Here is a 24,493-nt window from a genome sequence, read left to right on the forward strand (position 1 = left end):
CCCGCCCTGCCACCGATGCCCCCGCCCTCTGGAGCCCTCGCCTCTCTGAAGGCCCGTCTTCTTCTGCGCCTAGTGTAGTGTAGTGACTGTGTATTTGGTGACGCGAGCAAGTGAGTGGTTTTATCTTGGAGGTGGTGTGTGGGGGGTGCTGGTTGGGGGGGGGGGTGCGAATTGTCCGCCAAGACACCGGGAGAGAGGGAGAGAGAGAGAGAAACTCCTCTTTTTCGACAGCGTCGCCGAGATCTTTAACTCCAGGAGGTCTCAGACGAGGTTTAAAGTCTAATCCGAAAGACAGTGTCTCTCTCTCTCTCTCTCTGTCCCTCCCGCTCCCTCTCCTTCTCCCCCTCCCCACCACCCCCCCCCCCAGCACTGTGCTGGAGAGTCAACCGGGACTGTGAGCCTTGGACGTTTGGGGGGAAGGGAGGGGTGGGCTGGGGGTGACGACTCTTGAGCTCGGTGTTCAGTCTGACCTTGTCTCGTGTTTCTGGCCAATGTCTGTGTCATTTGTGCTTCATCACAGTCAGTGATGTGAGCGAACAGTGAGATTTTCTGGCCCGGGAACAATTTTTATTAATAACAATCCTCGCGTTCGACCCGGATGCCTTATCACGTCGTCGGGACGTCTCAAAGCGCTTCACCGGGACGCGCCGTAAAGTGGAGTTGACTGTGCGTTTGGTGGACGAAATCGATTGGTTACCGGGGAGAGAGAAAGTGTGAAAATGTGGGAGAGAGAGAGAGGGAGAGAGTGAGAGAGGGAGGGAGGGATGGAGAGGCAGCAAGAGAAAGAGAGAGAGAAAGAGGAGGAGAGAGAGAGAGGGCGGAGAGAGAAAGGGATAGAGAGAGAGAGAGCGAGAGATGGAGACAGGACGAGAGGGAAGAGAGCGAGAGAGAGAGTGAGTGAGTGAGTGTGTGTGTGAGAAGGAAAACGTTTAGAGAGGAAGGGAAGGATAGAGGAGAGAGAGAGAGAGAGAGGGGGAGAGAGCGAGACAGAGAGAGAAGGAAAGAGAGTGAGTGGGGGAAGCTGTGTTACTCTGTCAGTTACTCTGTCGGTAACACAGTCGCAGTCATCGTGGTAACCGGTGAGGCCGGGGCTGTGATGAGCAAAGGATACGCAGCGCAGGTGTGAGTAATGTGTTTGCCTTCACTCTGCGGAGAAACCTTTGTCCTCGAGGCTGTAGGTGTGGCAGGGAATGACCCGGATTTCCACACTCCCATCTTGTGCAAAACGCTGGCACTAAATGCCAACACACGCTGTCACCCCAGCCATCCCCGCGCACGCTGACTCCCGTCAGCGGTCTACACGGACTTCAGACGAGCCGTTAGGACCTCGCTCGCCCCCCCACATCCCCGTCCGTGGCCCCCGTTCAGTAGGACGTTCACGATCTCCCGCAGCACTGGTTCGGATGAAGAGGACCCCTTCAGCCCAACTGATCTCATCGTCGTCAAGTGTCTGACGCTCACGGAAACCCGCCACCCATGACCGGCCGGGCGTCTGACACGCACGGAAACCCGTCACCCGTGACCGGCCGGGCGTCTGACACGCACGGAAACCCGTCACCCGTGACCGGCCGGGCGTCTGACACCCACGGAAACCCGTCACCGTGACCGGCCGGGCGTCTGACACGCACGGAAACCCGTCATCGTGACCGGCCGGGCGTCTGACACGCACGGAGGAAAACCCGTCACCGTGACCGGCCGGGCGTCTGACACCCACGGAAACCCGTCACCGTGACCGGCCGGGCGTCTGACACGCACGGAAGCCCGTCACCGTGTGTGTGAGCACCTTAACGGGTTAAACCCGAAGCTTCCACACACAACTCCTCCGCACGGAAATTCCGTGTCAGGAATGGAATGCGCAATCTCTCCCCGGACGGACGCATTCCGCTAACCTAATTCCAGAGAGTATTAGGCGCAGGTTGGCAAGGAGCCAAGGTTTGGGGCCCCCCCACCCTCCCGCGAGTTTGCGTTGGGGGTGACCGCTGGAGCCCAACCAGCCAGAACCCCATTGATGTCTCTGTCTGGCCAAGCTTTCCCGCTGGTTGTCCAGCTCGGACCCCCCCCCCCCCCCACCCCCTCCCCGCGAGCGACACGGCACCGTAACCCGTCCGAGACTGCGCGAAGGGCACTGCGTAACCGCGAGGTGTCGCATCGAAGCTTCCTGTGCACTTATTGCGCACTGCGTTGTTCGGTCAGTTAAGTCGGTGAGTCCGTGGGGTTCCCCGTGGCTCAGGGGTTAAGAGCCCGCGCCTCGCGAGCGAGAGAGGACCCGGGTTCGATTCCCGGGCGGGTCGGGTCGGGGCGAAACATTGGGCAAGTTTCCTTACTCCCCCCCCCACACACACGCACACACACGCACACGCACGCACGCACACGCACGCCTCAGTAGGAACCCGATCGCCAGTCGATCGGCGCTCCGCCCGCCCGCCCGCCCGCCCGCGAAACGCACAGTCGCTACACTCCGCGGCGTCACCCCGCGGAGCGCCCTGAGACGCCTCGAAGACGGGGCTGAGGCGCAAGGTGTCGAACGCCGGGATCGTTGGCGTCACTCCGGCCCTGACGATAGGATCGCCCGAGAAGGGGAAGGGACGGTGCTTTCAGACCCGTGAGCAGCTGAGCAGCTCTCTCGTCGGCGTTTGGTTAGAGCCGAGGAGAGAGCCCGAGAGGGGGGGAGTCACGTGATCGACATCTGAAACCCGGAAACTGCAAAAGTTTTGGTGTCAGTTTCGAAACCCGGAGAGAGAGAGAGAGAAAGAGAGATAGAGAGAGAGAGAGAGAGAGAGCGAGAGAGGCCAACCCCTGTGTATGGGGAGCGCAGTGAAATCGCTTTAAACTACGTCAAGGTGAGACTGAAATTCGCCCTCTCTCCCGCCCTCCCTGCGTCTATCCCCCCCCCCACCCCCTAACCCCCCCTAACCCCCCCCCCGCACCACCTCCTCAAACAGGTGCTTTGCCCAGAAAGGAGGCGTTAGGAGACGGGAGACACAACAACAGTAAACCGGGCGGAAGCCTCTCCGGGTAAGAGCTATCTCTGAATTGTGGGGTGGGGGGGGGCGCGAGTGGGGGGGCGGCGCATGGGGGGCTGAAATATAGCGAGGAGTTTAATTGTGAGCGAGGAGTGTGTGTTTCCCTGCCTCGGTCTGTGTTTCTCCCCCCCACCCCCTCCCCTTTCCCCTCTCCCCTCCCATCCCCGCCCATTCCCATTCCCATTTCCTCCTGGACCTTCTCACAGAGGTCAACACTTTTCCGTTGTAATATCTCCCAGCTCCTCCCATCCCAAACTTTCTTTCTTCCCCCCACCCCCCCCCACCCACCCGCCCCACTGAAGTTTACACACTCCCACCCCCACCCCCCACCACTCTCTCCCCCACCCACCCCCCCCCTCCCCACCCCACCCACCCTTCTCAGTCTCAGTCTGGCTCATTCGCGGACACTCTCGCCACCTCTCCCCCACCCTCCTGAGTCCAGGAGGTTGTGGGCTCGAGCCCCTTCCAGCCACCCGCCCCCCAACCCCCACCCCCACCCCACCCACACGTCAGGGTCTCTGAGTTCACAGTCCAGGCTGACGTACTGTCTGGAGGGTGGAGGGAGAGAGAGAGAGACGCACTGTCCTTTGGATGAGATGTTGAACCCTCCCTCACACCCCAGGCAGATGTTACAGATGTTACCGCGCCCCCCCCCCAGCGCTGTGGGAAAAGAGAAGGGCGAGTCTCTCCCTCTCTCCCGGTGTCCTGGCCAACAATCCTCAGGAGGTGGGTTGGGAGGGAGGTAAGTGGGGTTTACTCAGAGCTGAATCGAGCTCCCCCCATCCTCCCCCCCCACTCCCTCCGTGACGGTCTCGAGCCCCCGGTTCCTGAGCCGGAAGGGGCCGCGGTGTCCCGGGGCACTCGCTGCTGATGGCAGCACAGCCCGGCCCGGCTCATGGGCAGGACCTGGAAGGGCCGACCAGTCACTGGGGGCCGGGAATCCTCCCCCTCAGCTCCTGGTCACCCCACAGCCAAAGCCCTAACTCACGGGGAGGGGGGTCCGAGCCGGACAAGCAGCGGGAAAGCTCGGCCAGACAGCGACATCAATGGCCGGAGCTGTGTGTGGGTTTAGATGGTTAGACTCCAGCAGTTACCCCAACGCACACTCTGGGGCTCCCCCTCAAGCCTTGGCTCTCGCCAACCTGCGCCTAATACTCTCCGGAATTCAGTAAGCATGATATCGGGGGGAGAGAGTGGGCATTCCAGACACGAGAATTTCCACGTGAAGGTGGCACACACGTGTGGGTCTCTCCGTCTGGGTTTCCGCGCGTGTCAGTCAGACGCCCGGCTGATCTCGGTGATCGGTTTCACATAAATACGCAGTCACTACACTTTGACAGAGAGTCGTGAAACACATCCGGGCGATGTTTTTTTCAAACGCGGGAAGTATTATTATTATCAATGATTGGAATGACTTAACGGAAAGGTGTTGCCGACATTGAGGGAGTTTTGGGTGAGGAAAAGCTGTCATATCGAATGGAAGGATTATTATTAATTATAACGTGTAGTATTTGCCCTCGTAAAACTGTGACTGTTATTCCTGAGCCTTTGCACACCGCTAGTCAGTGTCAGTGTGTAATGGGGGGGGGGGGGCGGGGGGTAGGGGAGTGTGTGTGTCGGGGGGGGGTGTGGGTGGCGTGAGGGGCTTTTAATACTTTGGTTAATGTGGTTGCATTTCTGGTGTGTTTCTTGAGTTAATTACGTGACTGGAATTCTGCGGGGATTTCGGAGGGTAAGTGGGGCGATGGGTGTGTGGTGGTGGGGGGGCGGGGGGCGGGAGGGAGGGAGGGAGGGAGGAAGGAAGGAAGGAAGGAAGGAAGGGAGGGAGGGAATAACGTAATGATACGATATTAATAATAACAATAATAATAATCCTCGCATTTGATACAGCGCCTCGTCACGTCTTCGAGACGTCCATTATTAATGATAATAATGATGGTAATCAGAATAAAGTGAAGTGACTGTGCGTTTTGTGGGCGAAACGCGGCAGATAGTACGCGTAACAAGTCGCAGGGGCCCCAGAAACAGCCGCGGCAGAGTAGGGGAGTTCAGACCTAACCCGCGTGGGCCAAATAGGGCTACCGCCGGCCCAGGACACAATTGTCGGCCCAGGACACCAGGAGAGAGAGCGCGAGAGAGAGCGAGAGAACGAGAGAGAGAGAGAGATTCCCTTCTCTTTTACCAATGGAGATCTTTGGCACAGGGCACAGGTGGGCAGCTCAGGTTAACTTCTCCTTCCGAAGCATGGCGCCTTCCTACACGTACCCTTCCTACGCTTCCATCTCTCCACCCACCCCCACGCCAACCCCCGCCCGCACCCCCCGCCCCCTCGGACTGTGTGTGTGTGTGTGTGTGTGTGTGTGTGTGTGTGGTGACTAATATCTCCGGGCTGGAAGTGACTTGGGATCCAAGAGGAAGGCAATCTGACGTTCCTCTCTCAGTGTCACCGGATGTGATGAGAGTGTCGGGGCACACAGTCACCCACCCCCCCCCCCATCACCCAACGTCCACCCCCGCCTCCCCAATCCCGGGCAGGAAACAGGAAGCCATCTGTATGTAGACTGCCATCGCCGGGGAGGGCAGAGAGCGAGCGAGAGAGAGAGAGAGAGGTGTGGCGTCGTGGGCTTTAACCCTTGCCAGTCAGGAGGACGTCTCAAAGCGCTGTAAAGTGTAGTGACTGTTTTTTTTTTCCGGGCAAACCCAGCAAGCAGTCGTATCTGGGGGCGCGTCTGCCGCTGCGGGAAAGATCTTTTACACGTCCGCCTGAACGGGCCACGGATGGGAAGTGAGATTGAATGACTCATCCAAAGGACAGTGTCTCCTACATGTCACGTCCCAAACTATACCCTGTTATCCCTCCCACCCCCACCGATAGGATCTCCCCTCTCCGTTCCCTGCGGGGGATCTTTAACGTCCGCCTGAACAGGTCGCGGACGGGGAGAGTGGTGGTGATGAGGTTTCATGTCTCCTCCAAAGGATGGCACCTCGAAAATGGGGCTGGTGGGATGACGAGAGAGAGAGAGAGAGCGCGAGAGAGAGAGAGTGTGTGGAATGGAGAGAGAAAACAAGAGGGGAATACAGAAAGAGAGAGAGAGAGAGAGAGAAAGAGTGTAATAGAGAGATAGGAATGCCATCGTAGATTTGGGGAGGAAAGACGGAGTTGGATGGGGAGGAGAGAGAGAGAGAGAGAGAGAGAGGACATTAATCCCTCATCCCTGGGAATGAGGCCAGTGATGGGGAGAGAAGGAGGGGCAGCTGGTGAGCAACCCATTGTGGGGAGAGTAGGAGGGCGGCAGGATTTGAGCGAGCGAGAGTGAGACAGGCAGCACCGGACTGTCTGTCACCATTAGTCACGGGAAGCCATTTCCTCCGGGATTGGATGATCGCAGCTGTGAGCTACGTACAGAGTCCCTCCCGGGCCCAGTGCGTGAAGCCATGACCGGATCTGTCCGTACCGCCTCGCAATTCCCGAACTGCTGTTCCCCAGGGAGAGCGAGCGAGCGAGCGAGCAAGCGAGCGCGTAGGGGGGTTCAGGCCTGACCCACGTCGGCCGAATGCGGCTACCGTCCCATCACGGTGATCCGCAGCTCAGGGGTTAGAGCCCTCGCCTCGCAAGCGAGAGAGAGGATCCGAGTGCGATTCACAACACACATACAGTGTAGTCCCGTGAAGCGCCTTGAGACGCCTCGACGACGTGATCAGAGCGCCGGGACAAAGGCCAGGATTATTATCAGCGTAATAATTATTAATATGACAGCGCGAAGGGGCTTCGGGACGTCCCTCCTGATGTGAGAGACGCTGTGTCAAACGGAAGGATAATTATCCTTGCTGGTTTCTGTCCCGAGGCTTGGCTGCGAGCGAGAGCGAGAGCATGAGTCGCCCGCACACCATGCAGAACCAGACCTGTGGGCCCTGGGAGATGAAGGAGCGATTGGGGACGGGAGGTTTTGGCAATGTCATCCGATGGTGCAACAAGGTAAGGAGTCAGCGTACCAATATCCTTACATTTGATCGGGGTGCGGGGGGGGGGGGAGACAGCCCCAAGTGCTTCGAAGGGTAATGATGATAATCCTCGCCTTTGACCCGGCGTCTTATCACGTCCTCAAAGCGCTCCGCAGAACAGACTGTAAGGTGGAGTGACTGTGTATTTTGGGGGCAAAAGCCGGCAGCCCATTGCGCACAGCGACGTCCCCACAAACAGCCGTGGAATTCAGTCGCCAAATTGTCATTTTTTTGAAGGGACTATTACCCCCGGAAAGCGATCTGCCAATCCTACAGGTGTGTGTGTGGAGTAAGGAAACTTGCCTGAGGTTACACCCCAATCCACCCCCCCCCCACCCCAAACCCCCACCACCATCACACACACACACACACCCCACACTCCAGGTCCATTTGGCCCTGATCTTGTCTTGTTTCCCAGGAGACCGGCCAGGAGATCGCCATCAAACAATGTCGTCAGGAGCTGAGCCCTCGCAACCGCGAGCGATGGTGTTTGGAGATCCAGATCATGAAGAAGTGAGTCTGGGGGTGGGGGGGGGGGTTCTGACTGGGAGGAGGGGCTCTGAGATTGGGGGGAAGGGGCTCTGACACGAAACCTACCATCACCTGGCGAGGGCTCGAACCTGAGTTTGCAGGTGTCAAGCGGTCAAATGACCAACAACTGACTATCCTCGAAGGGGGTGGAGGGGGTTAAGTGGGATCCCCTCGGGTTGAACTGGCTCCAAGGTGACATGCTTGGCATGTCGGAATCAACCCCCCCCTCCTCTGTGCCGGTCTCGAGCCCCCGGTTCCTGAGCCGCGAGGGCCCGCAGTGTCCCGGGGCACTCGCTGCTGATGGCAGCACAGCCCGGCCCGGCTCATGGGCAGGACCTGGAAGAGCCGACCAGTCACTGGGGGCCGGGAATCCTCCCCCTCAGCTCCTGATAACCCCACAGCCAAAGCCCTAACTAACGGGGAGGGGGGTCCGAGCCGGACAAGCAGCGGGAAAGCTCGGCCAGACAGCGACATCAATAGCCGAGCTGTGCAGTATTAGCCGCGTAGATTCCCAAACATATCTCCTTGCCAACTCACGCCCTGGGCTCCCCAAGCCTCGGCTCTTGCCAATCTGCACTCAATACTCTCCAAAATCAGATACGCTGCGTGAGTCCCTCCAGGAAAGGAGAGAGAGCACATTCCATTCCAGTCACAAAATTTCCATGAGTAGGTGGGCTGCCCAGAGCTATGTTTGGTTTAGATTCTTTGGAGCACGGTGATGGGTTTCCACGTGCGTCAGATAGACGCCCTGCTGACTCACGAAACAACGGGAGGAACCCGGTTGTTAGTCCATGGCCTGATTATTTTTCAGGGGGCAATGAGCCCCTTCAAAAGAAAATTGTTTGGTCGCGCAACCCACGACTGTTTGGTCGCTCAACCTCAATCCGGATGGGCTCCCGTCAGCGCCTCCCGCGCCTCAGGCACCGACAGCGTCGCCGTCCACGGTCGCTCGCTCCATCTTGCTTCGCCGGAGTCCGGAGCTCTGCAGCCCGTGTCCTTTCTCCCGCGCCAGGCTCCGTGGACCCGATCAGCCCCCCCCCCCCCACGCCCACCCCAACCCCCCCAGCCATCCTCGCCCAACTCCACTGGCTTCCCATCACACCGGAGGATACAGGTCAGGATCCTGGTCCTCGCCTTCTAAGCCCTCCACGGCCTCGCTCCCCCTCACCCTCTGCACCTCCTAACCCCCTGCCCGGGGTTTCGACGACGTGACAAGGCGCTGGGTCAAATATAGTAATAATAATAATAATAATAATAAGGATTTACTGCTATTATTACGGCGTTGACGAGCTGATGGGCTGATGAATGTTCTGGGGTGGGAGCCAGGAGCGTGTCGGGCGCTGCTTCCTGACGGGGAACGATTGACATTATTACCCACTAATGTTTACGAGGCAGATCCCCACTGGAAACCGGGAGAAAGCTGGTCATTGTGATAGGGCTGCAACCTGAGCACCACACGTCAGCCTGTGACCCTCCCAATACACTCTCACTCTCATTTCCTCCAGCCCCCCCCCCCCCACCCCACCCCACTCTCTCGCTTTCTCTCTCTCTCTCTCTCTCTCGCTCTCTCTTTCTCTCTCTCGCCCTCTGCTGCTCGCTCTCGCTCACTCTCGCTCTCCGTCGCTACTCGCTCTCTGTCGCTCTCTCTCAGTGTCTCTCTCTCTCTGTCGCTCTCTTTCTGTCACTCTCTCTCTCTCCCTCTCTCTCTCTCTCTCTGTCTCTCGCCCTCTGCTGCTCGCTCTGTCGCTCTCGCTCACTCTCGCTCTCTGTCGCTCTCTCTGTGTCTCTCTCTCTCTGTCGCTCTCTTTCTGTCACACTCTCTCCCTCACTCTCTTTCTCTCTCTGTCACTCTCTCTCTCTCTGTTACTCTCTCTCTCTGTCACTCTCTCTCTGTCGCTCTATCTCTCTGTCACTCTCTCTCTCTGTCGCTCTCTCTTGTTCACTCTGTGTCTCTGTCACTCTCTCTCTGTCGCTCTCTCTCTCTGTCGCTCTCTCTCTCTGTCACTCTCTCTCTCTCTTTCACTCTGTGTCTCTGTCACTCTGTCTCTCTTTCACTCTCTCTCTTTCACTCTGTGTCTCTGTCACTCTGCCTCTCTGTTACTCTGTCTCTCTGTGTCTCTTTCTCTATCACTCTCTCTCTGTCGCTCTCTTTCTGTAACTCTCTCTCCGTGCCCTTCTCTCTCTCTTTCTGTGTCACGCTGTCTCTCTGTCACTCTCTCTCTCTCTCTCTCTCTCTCACTCACTCTCTCTTCCTGACAGCAAGATTTGGCTGTCAATGTGCAAAGCTTGCTGTGCTGGGCTGCGCTGGGCTGTGCTGGGCTTGGCGGGGCTGGGCGGGGCGGGGCTGGACGGGGCTGGGATGTGCTGGGCTGTGCTGGGATGGGATGGGCTGTGCTGGGATGTGCTGGGATGGGATGGGCTGTGCTGTGCTGGGCTGGGCTGGGCTGGGATGGGATGGGCTGGGATGTGCTGGGCTGGGATGGTGCTGGGCTGGGCTGGGATGGTGCTGTGTGGGCTGGGCTGGGATGTGCTGCGGATGGGATGTGCTGGGCTGGATGGGATGGATGTGCTGGGATGTGCTGGCTGGGCTGGGATGTGCTGGGCTGGGATGTGCTGGGCTGGGCTGGGATGGGCTGTGCTGGGCTGGGCTGGGATGTGCTGGGATGGGATGTGCTGGGCTGGGATAGGATGGGATGTGCTGGGATGTGCTGTGCTGGGCTGTGCTGTGCTGGGCTGTGCTGGGCACAGTAGTGTGTCGGGGTATCTGTGTGTTCAGGAGTCTGTGTGGCTGTGTGTTGGAGTGACTGTGAGGCGCTGTGCTCACTCTCTCCCTCTCCCTCTCTCCCTCTCTCTCTCCCTCTGAGGCTGAATCATCGGAACGTGGTCGCGGCCCGGGATGTTCCTGAGGGAATGCAGAAACTGGCCCCCAACGACCTGCCGCTGCTCGGCATGGAGTTCTGTGAGGGTGGAGACCTCCGTAAGGTGGGCACGGAGGGGTGGTGGGGTGGTGGGTGGGGGGGGGAGATGGAGAGAGTGAGGGGAGGGAGACACAGTCTCTTACTCACACACTCTTGCTCTCTCTCTCTCTCTCTCTCTCTCTCTCTCGCTCCCGCGTTCTGTTTCTTTTGTCTCTCGCACCGTCTGTTTCTCTCTCGCTCTCTCTATCACGCTCTATCTCTCTCGCACTCCGTCTCTTTCTCGCTCTCTCTCTTTCTCTCTCTCTCTCTCTCTCTCGAGCGCGCACTCTCACACTCTCTCTCTCTCTCTCTCCTCCGACCAGTTCCTAAACAAGTTGGACAACTGCTGTGGGATGCGGGAGCCGCTTGTTCTGTCGCTGCTGACGGACATCGGTGAGTGTGTCAGACCAACAGCAACGTCCCCAACGGTCCAGTTTGGTGCCGCGTTTTGTGACCCTCTCTCTCTCTCTCTCTCTCTCTCTCTCTCTCACGCTCTCTGCTCCAGCCTCTGCTCTTCGCTACCTGCACGAAAACCGGATCATCCACAGGGACTTAAAGCCGGAGAATATCGTGATTCAGCAGGGAGACCAAAGGGTGAGGAGCTCAGGAGTTCCCCACCCACCCACCCACCCATCCCTCTCTGTCTCTCTCTCTCTCTCTCCCCTCCCTGCGTCCCCCCACCCCACTCTGTCCCTCCATCCCCCCTCTCTCTCTCTCTCTCTCTCTCTCTCCGAGCGGGGCAGTATCAATGATAATTTGACCCGCCGCCTTGTCACACCATTGAGACGTCTCAAAGCGCTTCGCAGAAGATACTGTAAAGTGTAGTGACTGTGTCTTTTATGGACGTAACGCGGCGGCCGATTGCGCACAGCGGCGTCGCCACAAACAGCAGTGGGTTGAAGGGATTATTATCCCCGGAAAAGCGATCCCCCAATCGACTTAACAACCGGGTTCTTACTGACTGCCGGTAAACAGAGGCGCGTGTGTGTCTGTGTGAGTGTGTGTGTGTGTGTCTGTGTGTGTGTGTGTGTCTATGTGTGAGTGTGTGTGTGTGTGTGAGTGTGTGTGTGTCTATGTGTGAGTGTGTGTGTGTGTGTGAGTGTGTGTGTGTCTGTGTGTGAGTGTGTGTCTATGTGTATATGTGTGTCTGTGTGTGTGAGTGTGAGTGTGTGAGTGTGTGTGAGTGTGTGTCTATGTGTGTGTATGTGTGTGTGTGTGGGGTAAGGAAACTTGCCTAAGGTTTCCCACTGCCCAGGAATCAAAATCGAACCCGGGTCCTCTCTCGCTTGAGAGGCGAGAGCTCTAACCACGGGATACCTCGGAATACGAGACTGTATGACAGACCCCACCAACCCCCACCCCACCCCACCCCCAGGCAGCAGTGAATCGCTAGGGCTGATGTCGAGGGGTGGGTGGTGGGGGGGTGTCTGTCGATAGAGCGATATCTATTGCAGCTGTCGTCAGCAGTACGACAGCAACAGTAACGCAACACACGTCTACGAGTTGCTCTGTGACGCTAATCAGACATAATCCAACCCCACACGTCCCTCCGCTAACCACAGACCCCGACAGTTATACAATCGCTTCCTCTGCCTGTGTCTCCGTGTGATGCTCTCCCAGCGTCAGTCCTGTCTGTCTGTCTGTCTCTCTGTCTGTCTGTCTGCCCGGCCCAGTCAGCGAGACTATATTCTGCTTACCTACCCCAGCGCAAAGAGAGAGAGAGAGAGGGGGGGGGGGGTGTGGGAGGGCATGGTCCTCAGCTGGCTCTGTCTGTACCCCACATTCCCGCGTAGGAACCCCACAAGCCCTCCGGGTTGAACCCCCCCCTCCCCACCACCGCTGCCCACCCATCGGGGAGTCAGTGAGAGAGAGCGAGAGAGAGAGAGCCTATGTTCCCGATGTTTTCTCTCCCTCTCTCTCTCTCTCTCTCTCTCTCTCCCCCCCCGGTGTCCTGGCCGACAATTCCCCCACCCCCCTCTCGCCCCCCCCCCCCCCGATAAAGTCGCTCGCTCACTTCACGGTCGTTTGCGGGGACGTCGCTGTGCGCAAATGGACTGCCATGTTCGCCCGCAGAACACACGCAGTCACTACACTCACAGCGAAAATCCTACGGATCGCTTTGAGACGTCCTCCTGAACGTGGAACCCTCGCGCTTGGCCACGTCTTCGAGACGTCTCAAAGCGCTTCACGGGATACACCGCAAAGCGTAGTGACTGTGCGCGTTGCGGGCGAAACCCGGCAGCCGATCGCGCACAGCAGCGCTTCCCCCCCCCCCCCCCCCCCACCTCCACCCCACCCCAAACAGCCGTGGGTGCAAGGATTCCAATGAAATTCTTGTTGGTCTGAGTGTTGTGCTGTTCGGGGGTGGGGGAGTGGGGGGGGGATAGGAGGGGGGGCGGTGAAGGGGGGAAATGGAGCGGGGGGAAATGCCGTGTGTGACTGTCGTCTCTGTTCTTGAACCAGTTAATCCACAAAATCATTGACCTGGGCTATGTGAAGGAGTTGGATCAAAGCAGTCTGTGTACGTCCTTTGTGGGGACCCTACAATATTTGGTGAGTCTTTACCCCGACTCTCCTCCCCCGTCCTCTCTACCCTTCACCTCCCTAAAGGGGGTGGTGGGCGAGGGGATGTGGGGGCAGGTGAAGGCCAGAGAGGCAGGTGGGGTGGAGCGCTCTGGGACCCCCACCCCACGTGAAGGAGACTGTACGAACGCAAGTTGTTGTTGGTGTGAGCACTGGATGGATTGGAGGAGCTACTAATTATTATTGATGATCCCCGGGCTGGGGAAGGAAGGAAGATTGGGGGGTGGGCAGGGAGGGGGTCTCTGTGTGTTCTAACCCATCCCCCCACCCCCCCACCCCCACCCCGCTGTCTCTCTCAGGCCCCAGAGCTCCTGGAGCAGCAGAAGTACACGGTGACGGTGGATTACTGGAGCCTCGGGACGCTGGCCTTCGAGTGTATCATGGGATTTCGGCCCTTCCTACCAACCTGGCAGCCCGTCAACTGGTAGGGTGGGGAGGGGATGTCCACACAGCCCCCCACCCCCACACACACCCACACACACAGACACACACAGCCCCCCCACCCACCCACGCACACACACAGCCATCACACACACTCCCCCGCCTCACACACATATACACACACACACACACGCGCGCCCCCCATACACACATCCACACACACACACACAGAGACACACACACACCACCCCCCCCCAACACACAGTACACACACACAGCCCTCACACACATACACACACACCCTTCTCTGTATTAATCTTCTACCCCCCTCACCCCCTCACCCCCACTCCCCCAGGCACGGGAAAGTCAAACACAAGAGTCAGACAGATATCGTGGTGATGGAGGACATGAACTCTGAGGTGGTGTTTTCCAGTCAGCTCCCCGAGCCCCACAACCTCAACAGGTAACACCCCCCACAACCCCCAATGCTCAGTACTACCTCCTCTGTACTTTCTCTCCATCACTGCTATATCCTTCTTGTAGTCCGGAGACAACGATCGGTCTCAATTAATAATGATAATGATAATAATAATCCTTGCATTTGACATAGCGATTTTCACGTCTTCTCGACGTCTCAAAGCGCTTCACGGAATAGACTGTAAAGTGAAGTGACCGTATATTTGTGGGCGAACGCGGCAGCCAATTGCGCACAGCAATGTCCCACAAACAGCCGTGGATTGAAAATGACCAATTTATTATTGTTTTTGGTTTTTGGAGGGATTATTATTAGGCTCTGTGTGGAGTAAGGAAACTTGCCCGAGGTTTCGCCCTCTGCCTGGAATTGAACTCAGGTCTCTCACTCGCAAAGCGAGTGCTCTAACCACTGAGCTACAGGACTCCTAAATTCTCCAAATGCGGAAGTGAATTGAATCTTCCAACATTAAACTTCATTTGCCACCTGTTTGCCCGTGCTGCCAGCCTGTTGGCATTCTTCCGCATTCCTCGTCACTGTTTACTATGCGGGGATCTTGGGGGTGGGGTGGGGGGGTCTAGCGGGGAGGGTCTCTGGGGAGGGGGAGGGTCTCCGGGGAGGGGGAGGGTCCAGCGGGGAGGGTCTGGTAGGCAGGGTGGGGGTTTCTGACCACTGCCCTGTGTACAGTGAGCTGTCGGGACGACTGGAGCTGTGGCTACAGGTGATGTTGAAGTGGAACTCGAAGCAGCGCGGAGTGGACCCCACCCACGGGCCACACGGCTGCTTTAAGGCCCTGGACGACATAGTGGAGATGAAGGTGGGTAAATTAAATGACCCCCACCCCACCCCCCCACCCCCCCCATCCACCCACCCACCCACCTCACTCGGTCACCTCCAAACCCCCCCCCCACCACCCCACCCAGAGCTCCGTATCCCCTCCCGCCCCACCACCACTCATCCTCTCACTCGTCTTCGAACCGCTTCACGCTCCCCCACAACCCACCCACCACCCTCTGCCCCCGCTCGCCCTTCCCGCCCTCCGTTCAGCCACCGGCGGCCGCGCTTTCAGCCCCTGCGCCCCCCGAAACCCTGTCACTCTCTCCCCCAATACCTCCACTTCCTCCCTCCCTCCTTCCTTCCTTCCTTCCCCATCTTCAGGTGGCACCTGATGACCTTCCTCTTCGACCAACGCTTATGATCACCTCCCCCTCTCCCTCCCCCCCCCACCCCCCTGGCTCCGAGCCACTCTCTGAGGGGGCATGAGGGGCACTGCTGTTGTTGTTGTTGTTGACCTCCCCCCCCCCCCCAATCCCGTGCTCAGTTTGTGCAGGTGCTGGACATGCGGGCGGGGCGGGGGCACACCTGGACGCTGTGCGAGGGGGCCGGGGTGCCAGGACTGCAGCGCTGGCTCCAGTCTCACACCGGAGTCACCGAGGAAAGCCAAGAGCTGCTGCTGGAGACGGGAACCAGTTTGGACCCCCGGAAGGCTCTCAGCGACTGTCTGCCCGACCCCAAGGTACACGTGGGGGGGGGGGGGCGCTGGGGTGGGAGGGGGGGAGCGAGGGAGCGACGGGAGTCATGAGGGGGCGATGATGATAATAATAATAATCCTCGCATTTGACACAGCGCCTCATCACGTCATCAAGACGTCTCAAAGCGCTTCTCAGGATACGCTGTAAAGTGTAGTGACTGTGTGTTTTCTCTCGCTCTCTCTTACCCCCAACCCTCTCCCCCCCCCACTCTCTCTCTTCCCCCACCCCCCCCTCCGTCTCTCCACAGAGTCCTGGCAGCCGTGTTGAATTCCCTGTGGTTTATCTGTTTGATAAAACCCTGACCAGCTACGAGGCACCAGTCAATGTCCGCAGACCCCCTCCTGCCGTCAGCTTCATCCGTACGTAAGACCATCCCCACAACCCCAGCCCCCCCTACCCCCCACCCCCACTCCTCACGGGTCAGAGCGTGGCGGTGCGGGGGGTGGAGAGCGAGAGGGGATGAGGGTCGAGAGAGGGGAGGAGGGGAGTGGGGGAGAGTAGGATGGAATGTGTCGGGGCCTGGGGGGGGGGGGGCGGCAAGGGGTAGACTCGGGGAGGTGTGGGGGGGGGTGGGCTGTCCTTTCGCTATCTCTCCATCACACAATTTCTCTCTCTCTCTTTCGTCGCTCACAGTCCAGGACCCGAAGAAGATGCTGTCGTACCTACTGCTGCGCAGGGCATGGGGGCAGAGCTGGCACCTCATCCGCTGCCTGAAGGATGACTGTACCCGTCTCCAACAGGGGCAGCGGGCAGCCATGTGGGTACCCCGGGAGTGGGGTGGGGTGGGGGGGTGGGTGTGGGGTTGGTGCGGTGGGTGGAGGTACCTGGAGGGGGTGGCGAGGGCAACCGGGGGGCATTGAGAGCACTGACGAGTTTGTTCAGCCAGGACCACCCTGATGCTGACACAGCTCCGCCCTCAACCCCCTCCCACCTCCACATCTGCCTCCGCCCCGCCCGCTCAACCGACCCAGCCCCGCCCGACACACTGACTCAGCCCCGCCCGCACACCGACCCTGCCCGCACACCGATCCCGCCCCGCCCGCACACCGACCCAGCCCCGCCCGACACACCGACCCAGCCCCACCCGACACACCGACCCAGTCCCGCCCGCACACCGGCCCAGCCCCGCCCGCACACCGACCCTGCCCGCACACCGATCCCGCCCCGCCCGCACACCGGCCCAGCTCCGCCCGCACACCGACCCAGCCCCGCCCACACCCTGACGGGCTGTCCTCTCTCTCCCTGTCTCGGTGTCAGGCTGAGCTTGCTGCGCTATAACGGCAGTCTGTCCAAGCTGAAGAACAGTATGGTGTCCATGTCCCAGCAGCTCAAAGCCAAGCTCGACTTCTTCAGGTTCAGCATCCAGATCGACCTGGACAAGTACAGCGAGCAGATGGCGTTCGGCATCAGTGAGTCCTGCCAGAGGAGTTGGGGGGTGAACAGGTGGGGGGGGGAAGGTGGGGCAACAGCAACAACAACAATTTGCGCCCCTCGTGCAGTCCCAGAGTGCTCGACAGTGGTGGAGCCAAGAGGAAGGTCCTCCCGAGATGGAGGGGTTGGCAGAGCTTCGGGGCACAGCGACTGGAAGCGCGGCCACCGATGGTGGAACGGAGGGCGCGAGCGAGAGGACGAGCAGGAGGCCAGAGCCGGTCGGGCGGAGGCAGGGCGTAGTGGGTTTGGGGGATGAGCGGGTGGGAGAGGTCGGGAGGTGTCGGGGAGTGAAGGGATTTGAAGACGAGTGTGAGAGGATCTTGAAGTGGATCCGTTCGGCGATAGGGAGCCAGTGGGGGCTGGCGAGGGCTGGGGTGATGGGGGGCTGAGGAGTTTAGGGGAGACCGGAAAGGAGGGGCTTTTGAAGAGCCAAGTTGGGGAATGATGAATGGCGTGGGGGGGGGGGGGAGGGGATGGTTGGCCAGTGGGGACGAGGGTGGAGTCTGTGATGTGGCGCTCAACGAGTCTTGTCTTTCAGCCTCGGAGAAGATGGTTGCCGCCTGGAACGAGATGCAGCTGAAGGCGGACGGTTGTGGCCGCGTGAGTACCTGGGGAGGGATGGGGTGGGGGCTCACACAGCCATCGCAGTATCGCTCTGATACACTGTCCTCACTCTCCCTCGCCTCAGCTCATTCTCTCTCCCTCCTCCTCCCTTGCTCCCCTTCCCCCTCTCTCTCTCCCTCCTCCTCCCTCACTCCCCTTCCCTCTCTCCCTCCTCCTCCCTCACTCCTCTTCCCCTCCCTCTCTCCCTCCTCCTCCCTCACTCCCCTTCCCCCTCTCTCTTACCCCCTCCTCCATCTCCTCCCTCTCTCTCCCCCCCCTCCCCCCTCTCTCCCTTGCTCTTGACTCTGCCCACAGAGGAGTGACGCCCTGAGGTTGGATGAACAGACAATGCTGCTCCAGACGGACATTGTGGAGTTACAGCGGAACCCCCGGCATGGGGACTCGCTGGAGACACTGTGAGTCCATTGGGGTGGGGGGGAGTGGGTGGAGGGGTGCTGTGAGTAACCAGGGGAAGGGGGTACAGGTGTGGCCGGGTGAGTTGTGGGCGGGTTAGGGTGTGGGAAGATTGTGGAGTAGGTGTCGATGGGTTAGAGTTAGAGGCGTGGGCGGAGGTCTGGCTGGGGGCAGGGTTGTGGGCAGGGTTGGGGTGGTATGGACTGGGGTGTTGTGGACGGGGGTGGGGTTGTGGTTGGGGTGGTATGGGCTGGGGTGTTGTGGACGGGGGTGGGGTTGTGGTTTGGGTGGTATGGGTGGGGTGTTGTGGGCGGGGGTGAGGTTGTGGTTGGGGTGGTATGGGCTGGGGTGGTGTGGACGGGGGTGGGGTTGTGGTTGGGGTGGTGTGGGCAGGGGTGGTGTGGGCAGGGGTGGGGTTGTGGTTGGGGTGGTTTGGGCAGGGGTGGTGTGGGCAGGGGTGGGGTTGTGGTTGGGGTGGTATGGGCTGGGGTGGTGTGGACGGGGGTGGGGTTGTGGTTGGGGTGGTGTGGGCTGGGGTGGTGTGGGCAGGGGTGGGGTTGTGGTTGGGGTGGTTTGGGCGTGGGGTGGTGTGGGCAGGGGTGGGTTGTGGTTGGGGTGGTGTGGGCAGGGGTGGGGTGGGGTTGTGGGTGGGGCAGGATCCTGGGCATTGTCACTGGTTGCTGAGCCGAGCCCTGTGTGTGTGTGTGCGCTGTTGGCAGGGAGGAGGCCGCCATGGATCTGTACCGGAAACTGCGGGAGAAACCTAGAGGTAAACACCAGCCTTCCTGCCATCTTCGCATCGCGGCTTCACCATCGGCTTCTCCCCATCCCACCCCCGACATAGGCAACTCCATTGTAGAGGGACCTTTACCGTGTCTCTAACCCTGACCTGGGAGTGTGGACGGATGGACGCACAGTGTAGAGGGACCTTAACTGTGTCTCTAACCCTGACCTGGGAGTGTGGACGCACAGTGTAGAGGAAGCTTTACTGTGTCTCTAACCCTGACCTGGGAGTGTGGACGCACAGTGTAGAGGGAGCTTTACTGTGTCTCTAACCCTGACCTGGGAGTGTGGACGGATGGACGCACAGTGTAGAGGGAGCTTTACTGTGTCTCTAACCCTGACCATGTCTGTGTAGAACAGCGTGTCCCTGGTGACAGTCAGGAGATGGTGAGGATCATTCTACAAACCCTACAGACCTTCGAGAAGAAGGTGAAAGACATCTACGAGCACCTCAGGTACGCGCCAGGGGTTAGGGTTCTGTTTCAAGAGTAATTGACCACATCAGTGTCATCATATCAGAGGTCAGGTTTTTTTTCTCCTCGATTCTCCCTGGGAACCCCCGCAATCCAGTACCCCCATCCCTTCCCCCCCCCCGCCCCCAGCTTATCATGGTAAACATTATCAAGTCCCTTTAGAATCTCAAAGACCGTAATCGTATCGTCCCTCAACCTTCTCTTCTCCAGTGTGACCACACCCACGCATAGCCCACAGTGACGGGAAGCGAGGGGAGTGGGGGGGCGGGGGAGAGACAAGTCAGACGTACATACAACTGGCAATGTGTTCGCTTGCTCCAGATAAAGGCACTTTGCCGAGACACAGCGCTCACTGTTCGAAGGCTTATCACAGCGATGACTCAAAGTGCTTTCCATTAATCTGCCCTCATCGAGGTCCCACACACAGAGTTAACAGATCTGGATGCTTGGTTTGGCCGGGACAGGGAGAAACCGCCTTCTCTCTTCAAAGAACACTGGAACCCTGTGAATGGGTTACAAATCCCAAATGACCAGCTGGTGACTATCCTCCTTGGGAGGAAGTGAGTTGGGTCTCTTTGAAGCTGAACTGGCTCCAAGGTGACGTGCTTGGCAACAGAATCGAGCCCACTCTTGTGGCGGTCTCTTATCCGGTTCCTGAGCCAGGGCACTGATAAAGGCAGCACAGCCCAGCCTTGGCTCATCGGCCGGACTTGGAAAGGTCGACCAGTCACTGGGGCAGGGCAGGGAGTCATCCCACTCAGTTCCTCTTAACCCTGCAAGTCAACGCACCAATGGGTAGGGTGGTTCCAGCTGGACAAACAGCGGGAAAGCTTCCCAGAGAATGCCAACAGATAGATGGGATCTTGGATTAAAATGACATCACCTCCGGAAATGTGTCACTCCCCCCACAGCACTGCGCTGGAGTGTTTGCATAAACTCCCAACCCGGGGCTTGTTCCCACAACGTACTGAGCCACACGGTTTATCCAACCGCCATCTGTGCAACGGTACATTTTGCAATTACCCACCCCCCCACCATCCCCCCCACCCGGGCCGGGAGGAAGGAGGGAAGGTGACCATAGGGGCGTTGTCGAAGAGGAAGTTCTTCAGGCACGATGGGGAAGGAGGGTGCGAGGCGGAGGGATTGAGCGAGAGTGTTCCAGAGTTTTGGGATTAGAGGCGGAGATTTATGTGAGACTGAGGCGGCAGGTGAGGGGACGGAACAGTTCTGAGGTGTGTGTGCTTGCCCCCAACCTCACGCAGTAAGACGCTGGCCTGTAAGCAGAAGGTAATCGATCTGCTGCCCCAGCTGGAGGGCGTGTTACAGCTGATGGCGGACGATGAGAAGCTGGTGGTCAAGCTGCAGGAGAAGAGGCAGAAGGAGCTCTGGCACTTACTGAAGATCGCCTGTGTGAGTGCTCGGATTACTGGGGTGGGGGTGTGGGCGGGCGGGCGGGGGGGTGGGGGGGGGTCTGGAGGCAGGCCAGCACACGCGTGCGGTGTTCCTGTAGCTCGGTGCTCAGAGCGCTCGCCTCGCAAGCAAGGGTTCGATTCCCGGGCGGGCGGGCGGGAGGGCGGGAGGGCGGAGCGAAGAGTTGGGCAAGTTCCCTCACCGCACGTGCTTTTCCGGGGAAATCAATTCCTTCGAAAAACGATAATAATAATTTGGTCACTCGTTCCACGATTGGGGATTGAGCTCGTGGGGGCGCTGCTGGCCGCGATCGGCCGGGCCGCCCACAAAATACACAGTCACTCCACTTCGCAGGATATTCCGTGGAGCGCTTTCCGACGGCTCCGAGACGCCCTATTTTTTTTTCCCCCTGAGGTTTTGAAAATAGTTTTTTTTTTTCTGGAATAAAGTGAGGTGAGACAGGACGAGGCAGTAGAGCCACATATTTTAGTCCGGCCTCTGATATGCCCCTCGCTGGCTGGCTCACGACTTTCATCTTCTTCCCTTTCAGAGCAAGGTGCGAGGCCCGGTGAGCGGGAGCCCGGAGAACGTCAGCGCCGGCCGGCTGTCTGCCCCCAGCCAACCCGTGTCCCCAGCCCAAACTGACCCCGGCATCCCCTTTCCCGAGAAATCAAAACACGAGTAAGTTGCTCTCTACCTCGCTCCGCCCGGAAGCCTTTCTGGGCTTTGGGCCAATTCCCAATGCTTGTCCGCCAACGACTTGATCCCAACTACCTGCCCCACCCATCGGCTTGTGAGTGGGGGAGGGATTTGGGGCTATTCTGTAAGTGGAGTTCCCCGTAGCTCAGGGGTTAGAGCCCTCGCCTCGCAAGCGAGAGGGTTCAGGTGCGATTCCCGGGCGGGTCAGGTCAAGGCGAAACCATAGGCAAGTTTCCCAGTTGTTAGTCAATTGGCAGATCCCTTTCCGGGGGAAATAGCCCCGAATCCCTCCCCCCCCAAATAATTTGGTCACTCAATCCACGACTGGTTGCGCGCAATTGGCTGCTGCTTTTTTGCCCCGCAAAATAGAGTCACTACACTTCGCAGTATGTTCTGTGAAAGGCTTTGAGACGTGATGATGATAATAATATCATAATAATAATAACCGTTGCATTTGATATAGGGCCTCACCACATTTTTGAGACGGAGTTTACAGATATACACGATAAGGGGCTGTATCAAATGCAAGGATTATTATTACAAGCAGTAAGATCTACCCCCTCCTCGCTCCCTCCCTTCCCTCCCCTCCCCTCCCCCTCACCATTTCCCCCCTCCTCGCTCCCTCCCTTCCCTCCCCTCACCCTGACCATTTCCCCCCACTGCTCAGGTCCCGACCCAACTGTCCAGCGCCTTGGGACGTCCTCCCGACGTGAAAGGCGCTCTATAAACGCAATCTTCTTGTTGTTGTTGGATTGGCGTTGAGGTTGAGGTTGTCCTTTGTGTCTATCTCTCCAGTGAGGAGTCTCTGGTGGTGATTGAAGAGAGCAAGAGCCACCAAAACCAGCTGCACAGCGTCCTGCAGGACACCATTCAGGACTACGACTCGCTACAGGTACCGTCACGTCAGGGGCTGGGCTTTTGTTCGCCGTACATCTCTGCGCCTCCTCGCTGCCTCACTGCTCTGGGCCCTGCCTGAGGTGTGACCTCTCCTCACTGGTCTACGGTCACCTCCCCCCCACCCCCCACCCTCCCTCAGCTGGGTGTCGAGCTCCGCCACTGTCAACCGCTCTGGGACTCTCCCCTGGGTGAGGGGCGAACGCAAGTTGTTGTTCTTGTACCCCAGCCTATGGCTGCCGTGATCTTCTATCACAGGACGGGTGTGGATTGCAAGACCTTCTCAGTCATCTACAAACCCCTTCATGCCCTGCCTCTGCAACCTGCTTTCTGCCCAACCCCACTACCTCCGCGGCTGGCTCCTGCCTCTGCTCCACCATCGGCGGCCGAGCTTTCAGCCACTACGCCCCAAATCTCTGTCTCTCTCTCTCCCTCTATCCCCCGCCGCCGCCTTGCCCCTCTCCTTTCCCTCTTCTAGATCACGACTGATTACCTTCCCCTTCGACCGTGCTTACGGTCACCTCCTCGCTCCCCCCTAACCCCCGGCTCGGCGTCACTGTTAAGCGCTCCGAGGCGCTACCTCTTGTGAAGGGCGCTGTGTAAATGCAAGTTGTTGTTGTTGTCCAAAGCCCTGCAACGGCCTTGTTCCTTCCTATCTCTGTGACCTGTTAACTCCACACCGTCCTGTTATCTCCCTCCACTCAGCGGGCTCCGACCTGTTCCGCCCCACCATCAGCGGTCGGACCTTCAGCCTCTCAGCCCCCCACCCTTTGGAATTCCACTTCACAGTCCCTCCGCCTCGCCCCCTCCCTCGCCTCCTTCAAGGCCCGCCTCAAAACCCACCTCTTAGACCGCCGCGCCTTCGGTCACCCTCCCACCCCCCGACCCTCCCCGACCTCCACCCCCTCCTGATCCCAACCCCCAGCTCGTGTCCAAATCTCTGACTGTCCAGTGCCTTGGGATGTCCTCCTGACCTGAAAGGATGTCCTCCTGACCTGAAATTTGTTGTCGTTCCGGCTATTTCAGCATATCCACACCCTGGAGTGGGCTGAAGCTGACTATGATTTGCTTCTTACTTGAACGTTCCTCTCACTCTCTCTCTCTCTCTCTCTTGCTTCCCCCTTCCGCCCCCGCCAATGGCCCGGGCATTGTGGCCAAAGGCCAGACAGTGTCTCTGTTGACATGTTACCTTTGCAGTTCAGGATGTGGGATTGCGGCCAAACCATTGAAATGCCCCAGTCTGGCAACAGATTCTTTTTTTTGATTGTACTTCTCTATTATTCCCCACCCGCCCCACCCAGATATAAATAGGCCGTTCACCTCTGTTCACCGCTGTTTATGGGAAGCCGTTGCGCTTAATTCCCATAAAATGCAGAGTCCCTTGGCATAGGGGTTAGAGCGCAAGCGAGAGGACCTGGCTTCAATTCCCGGGCGGGGAGAAACCTTAGGCAAGTTTCCTTACCCCCCAAGTCCTCTGTTGACTTGGCAGTAAGTGGGAACCCGGTTGTTAGTCGATTGGCGGATCGCTTTCAATCTCAATTTGGTCGCTCAATCCGCGACTGTTTGTGGGACGCTGCTGTGCGCAATGGGCTGCTGCGTTTCAACCACAAATGGCACAGTCAATCCACGTTACAATATATCTGTGGAGCGCTTTGAGACGTCTCTGGGACGCTACCGTGCGCGATGGGAAAGTTGCTGCTGTGGTCTCAATAAGGCGCTCGATCAAACGCAAGGATTATTATTATTATTGCAAAATACATTCCCGACACTTGACGCCTTTGACACTCCTTTGAGACTGCGGTTAGCGTGAGGAGGAAACGTGTGCGTAAAAAAAAACAATCATGTGTTTGTGTTGACTGGGAGTGAAATGGGATTGAAAACCACGTCATTTTGTTGCCTCTTTGTTCTCTGTTCCAGTTGCTGGATTGGAGTTGGCTTCCAACTCAATGAGGAAATATCTGGAGTCTAAGATTTGCCGTGGGGGCCTCTTCTCTCCCTATCCCCCCCGACCCCCGCCCCCACCTCATGCCCCCCACACCCCCGCCCCCCCATCCACTGATGCCAACTGTCTCTAACCCTTTATCTTGTGACCTCTTGTCAGCAGGAGCCCCCTCCACCCTTGACTATGGGCGCGCTTTGGTACCTGACAAGGGGGGCATGAATACCCTCTATCAGCAAGTGCGGGCGGGATATCTGACATGCCCTCCTCACCTGATCCCATGCTTACACACACACACTTTCCACAGAGCGATTGGCAGTGTCCCCAGCTGATTTTATTGCCTCCCCGCGCCCCCACCCCCCACCC

The 24,493-nt window shown here is 58.6% G+C and overlaps 1 protein-coding gene across 3 annotated transcripts; it reads left to right on the top strand.

The window, feature by feature from the left end:
* Positions 1–1,015: 1,015 nt before the first annotated feature.
* Positions 1,016–24,199, top strand: ikbkb (inhibitor of nuclear factor kappa B kinase subunit beta). Of its 3 annotated transcripts, none has more exons than XM_042344489.1 (23): positions 1,016–1,122; positions 2,943–3,015; positions 6,869–6,999; positions 7,444–7,538; positions 10,421–10,538; positions 10,837–10,906; positions 11,019–11,107; positions 12,977–13,066; positions 13,396–13,520; positions 13,833–13,940; positions 14,637–14,766; positions 15,271–15,465; positions 15,729–15,840; positions 16,115–16,238; positions 16,739–16,890; positions 17,451–17,512; positions 17,831–17,931; positions 18,649–18,698; positions 19,068–19,167; positions 20,448–20,595; positions 21,146–21,276; positions 22,090–22,186; positions 24,106–24,199. In XM_042344489.1, exons 3-23 carry the CDS (start codon positions 6,895–6,897, stop codon positions 24,136–24,138), a joined length of 2,235 nt encoding a protein of 744 aa, XP_042200423.1. In that variant the 5' UTR covers positions 1,016–1,122; positions 2,943–3,015; positions 6,869–6,894; the 3' UTR covers positions 24,139–24,199. The 3 variants fall into 3 exon arrangements, with proteins under 3 accessions (XP_042200423.1, XP_042200424.1, XP_042200425.1); XM_042344490.1 differs by having other exon boundaries at positions 1,016–1,120; positions 6,781–6,999; XM_042344491.1 differs by lacking the exons at positions 1,016–1,122; positions 2,943–3,015 and adding an exon at positions 2,593–2,840.
* Positions 24,200–24,493: the final 294 nt, after the last annotated feature.

Source organism: Callorhinchus milii, unplaced genomic scaffold, assembly GCF_018977255.1.
Source record: "Callorhinchus milii isolate IMCB2004 unplaced genomic scaffold, IMCB_Cmil_1.0 Scaffold28, whole genome shotgun sequence".
NCBI classification, from domain to species: Eukaryota; Metazoa; Chordata; class Chondrichthyes; order Chimaeriformes; family Callorhinchidae; genus Callorhinchus; species Callorhinchus milii.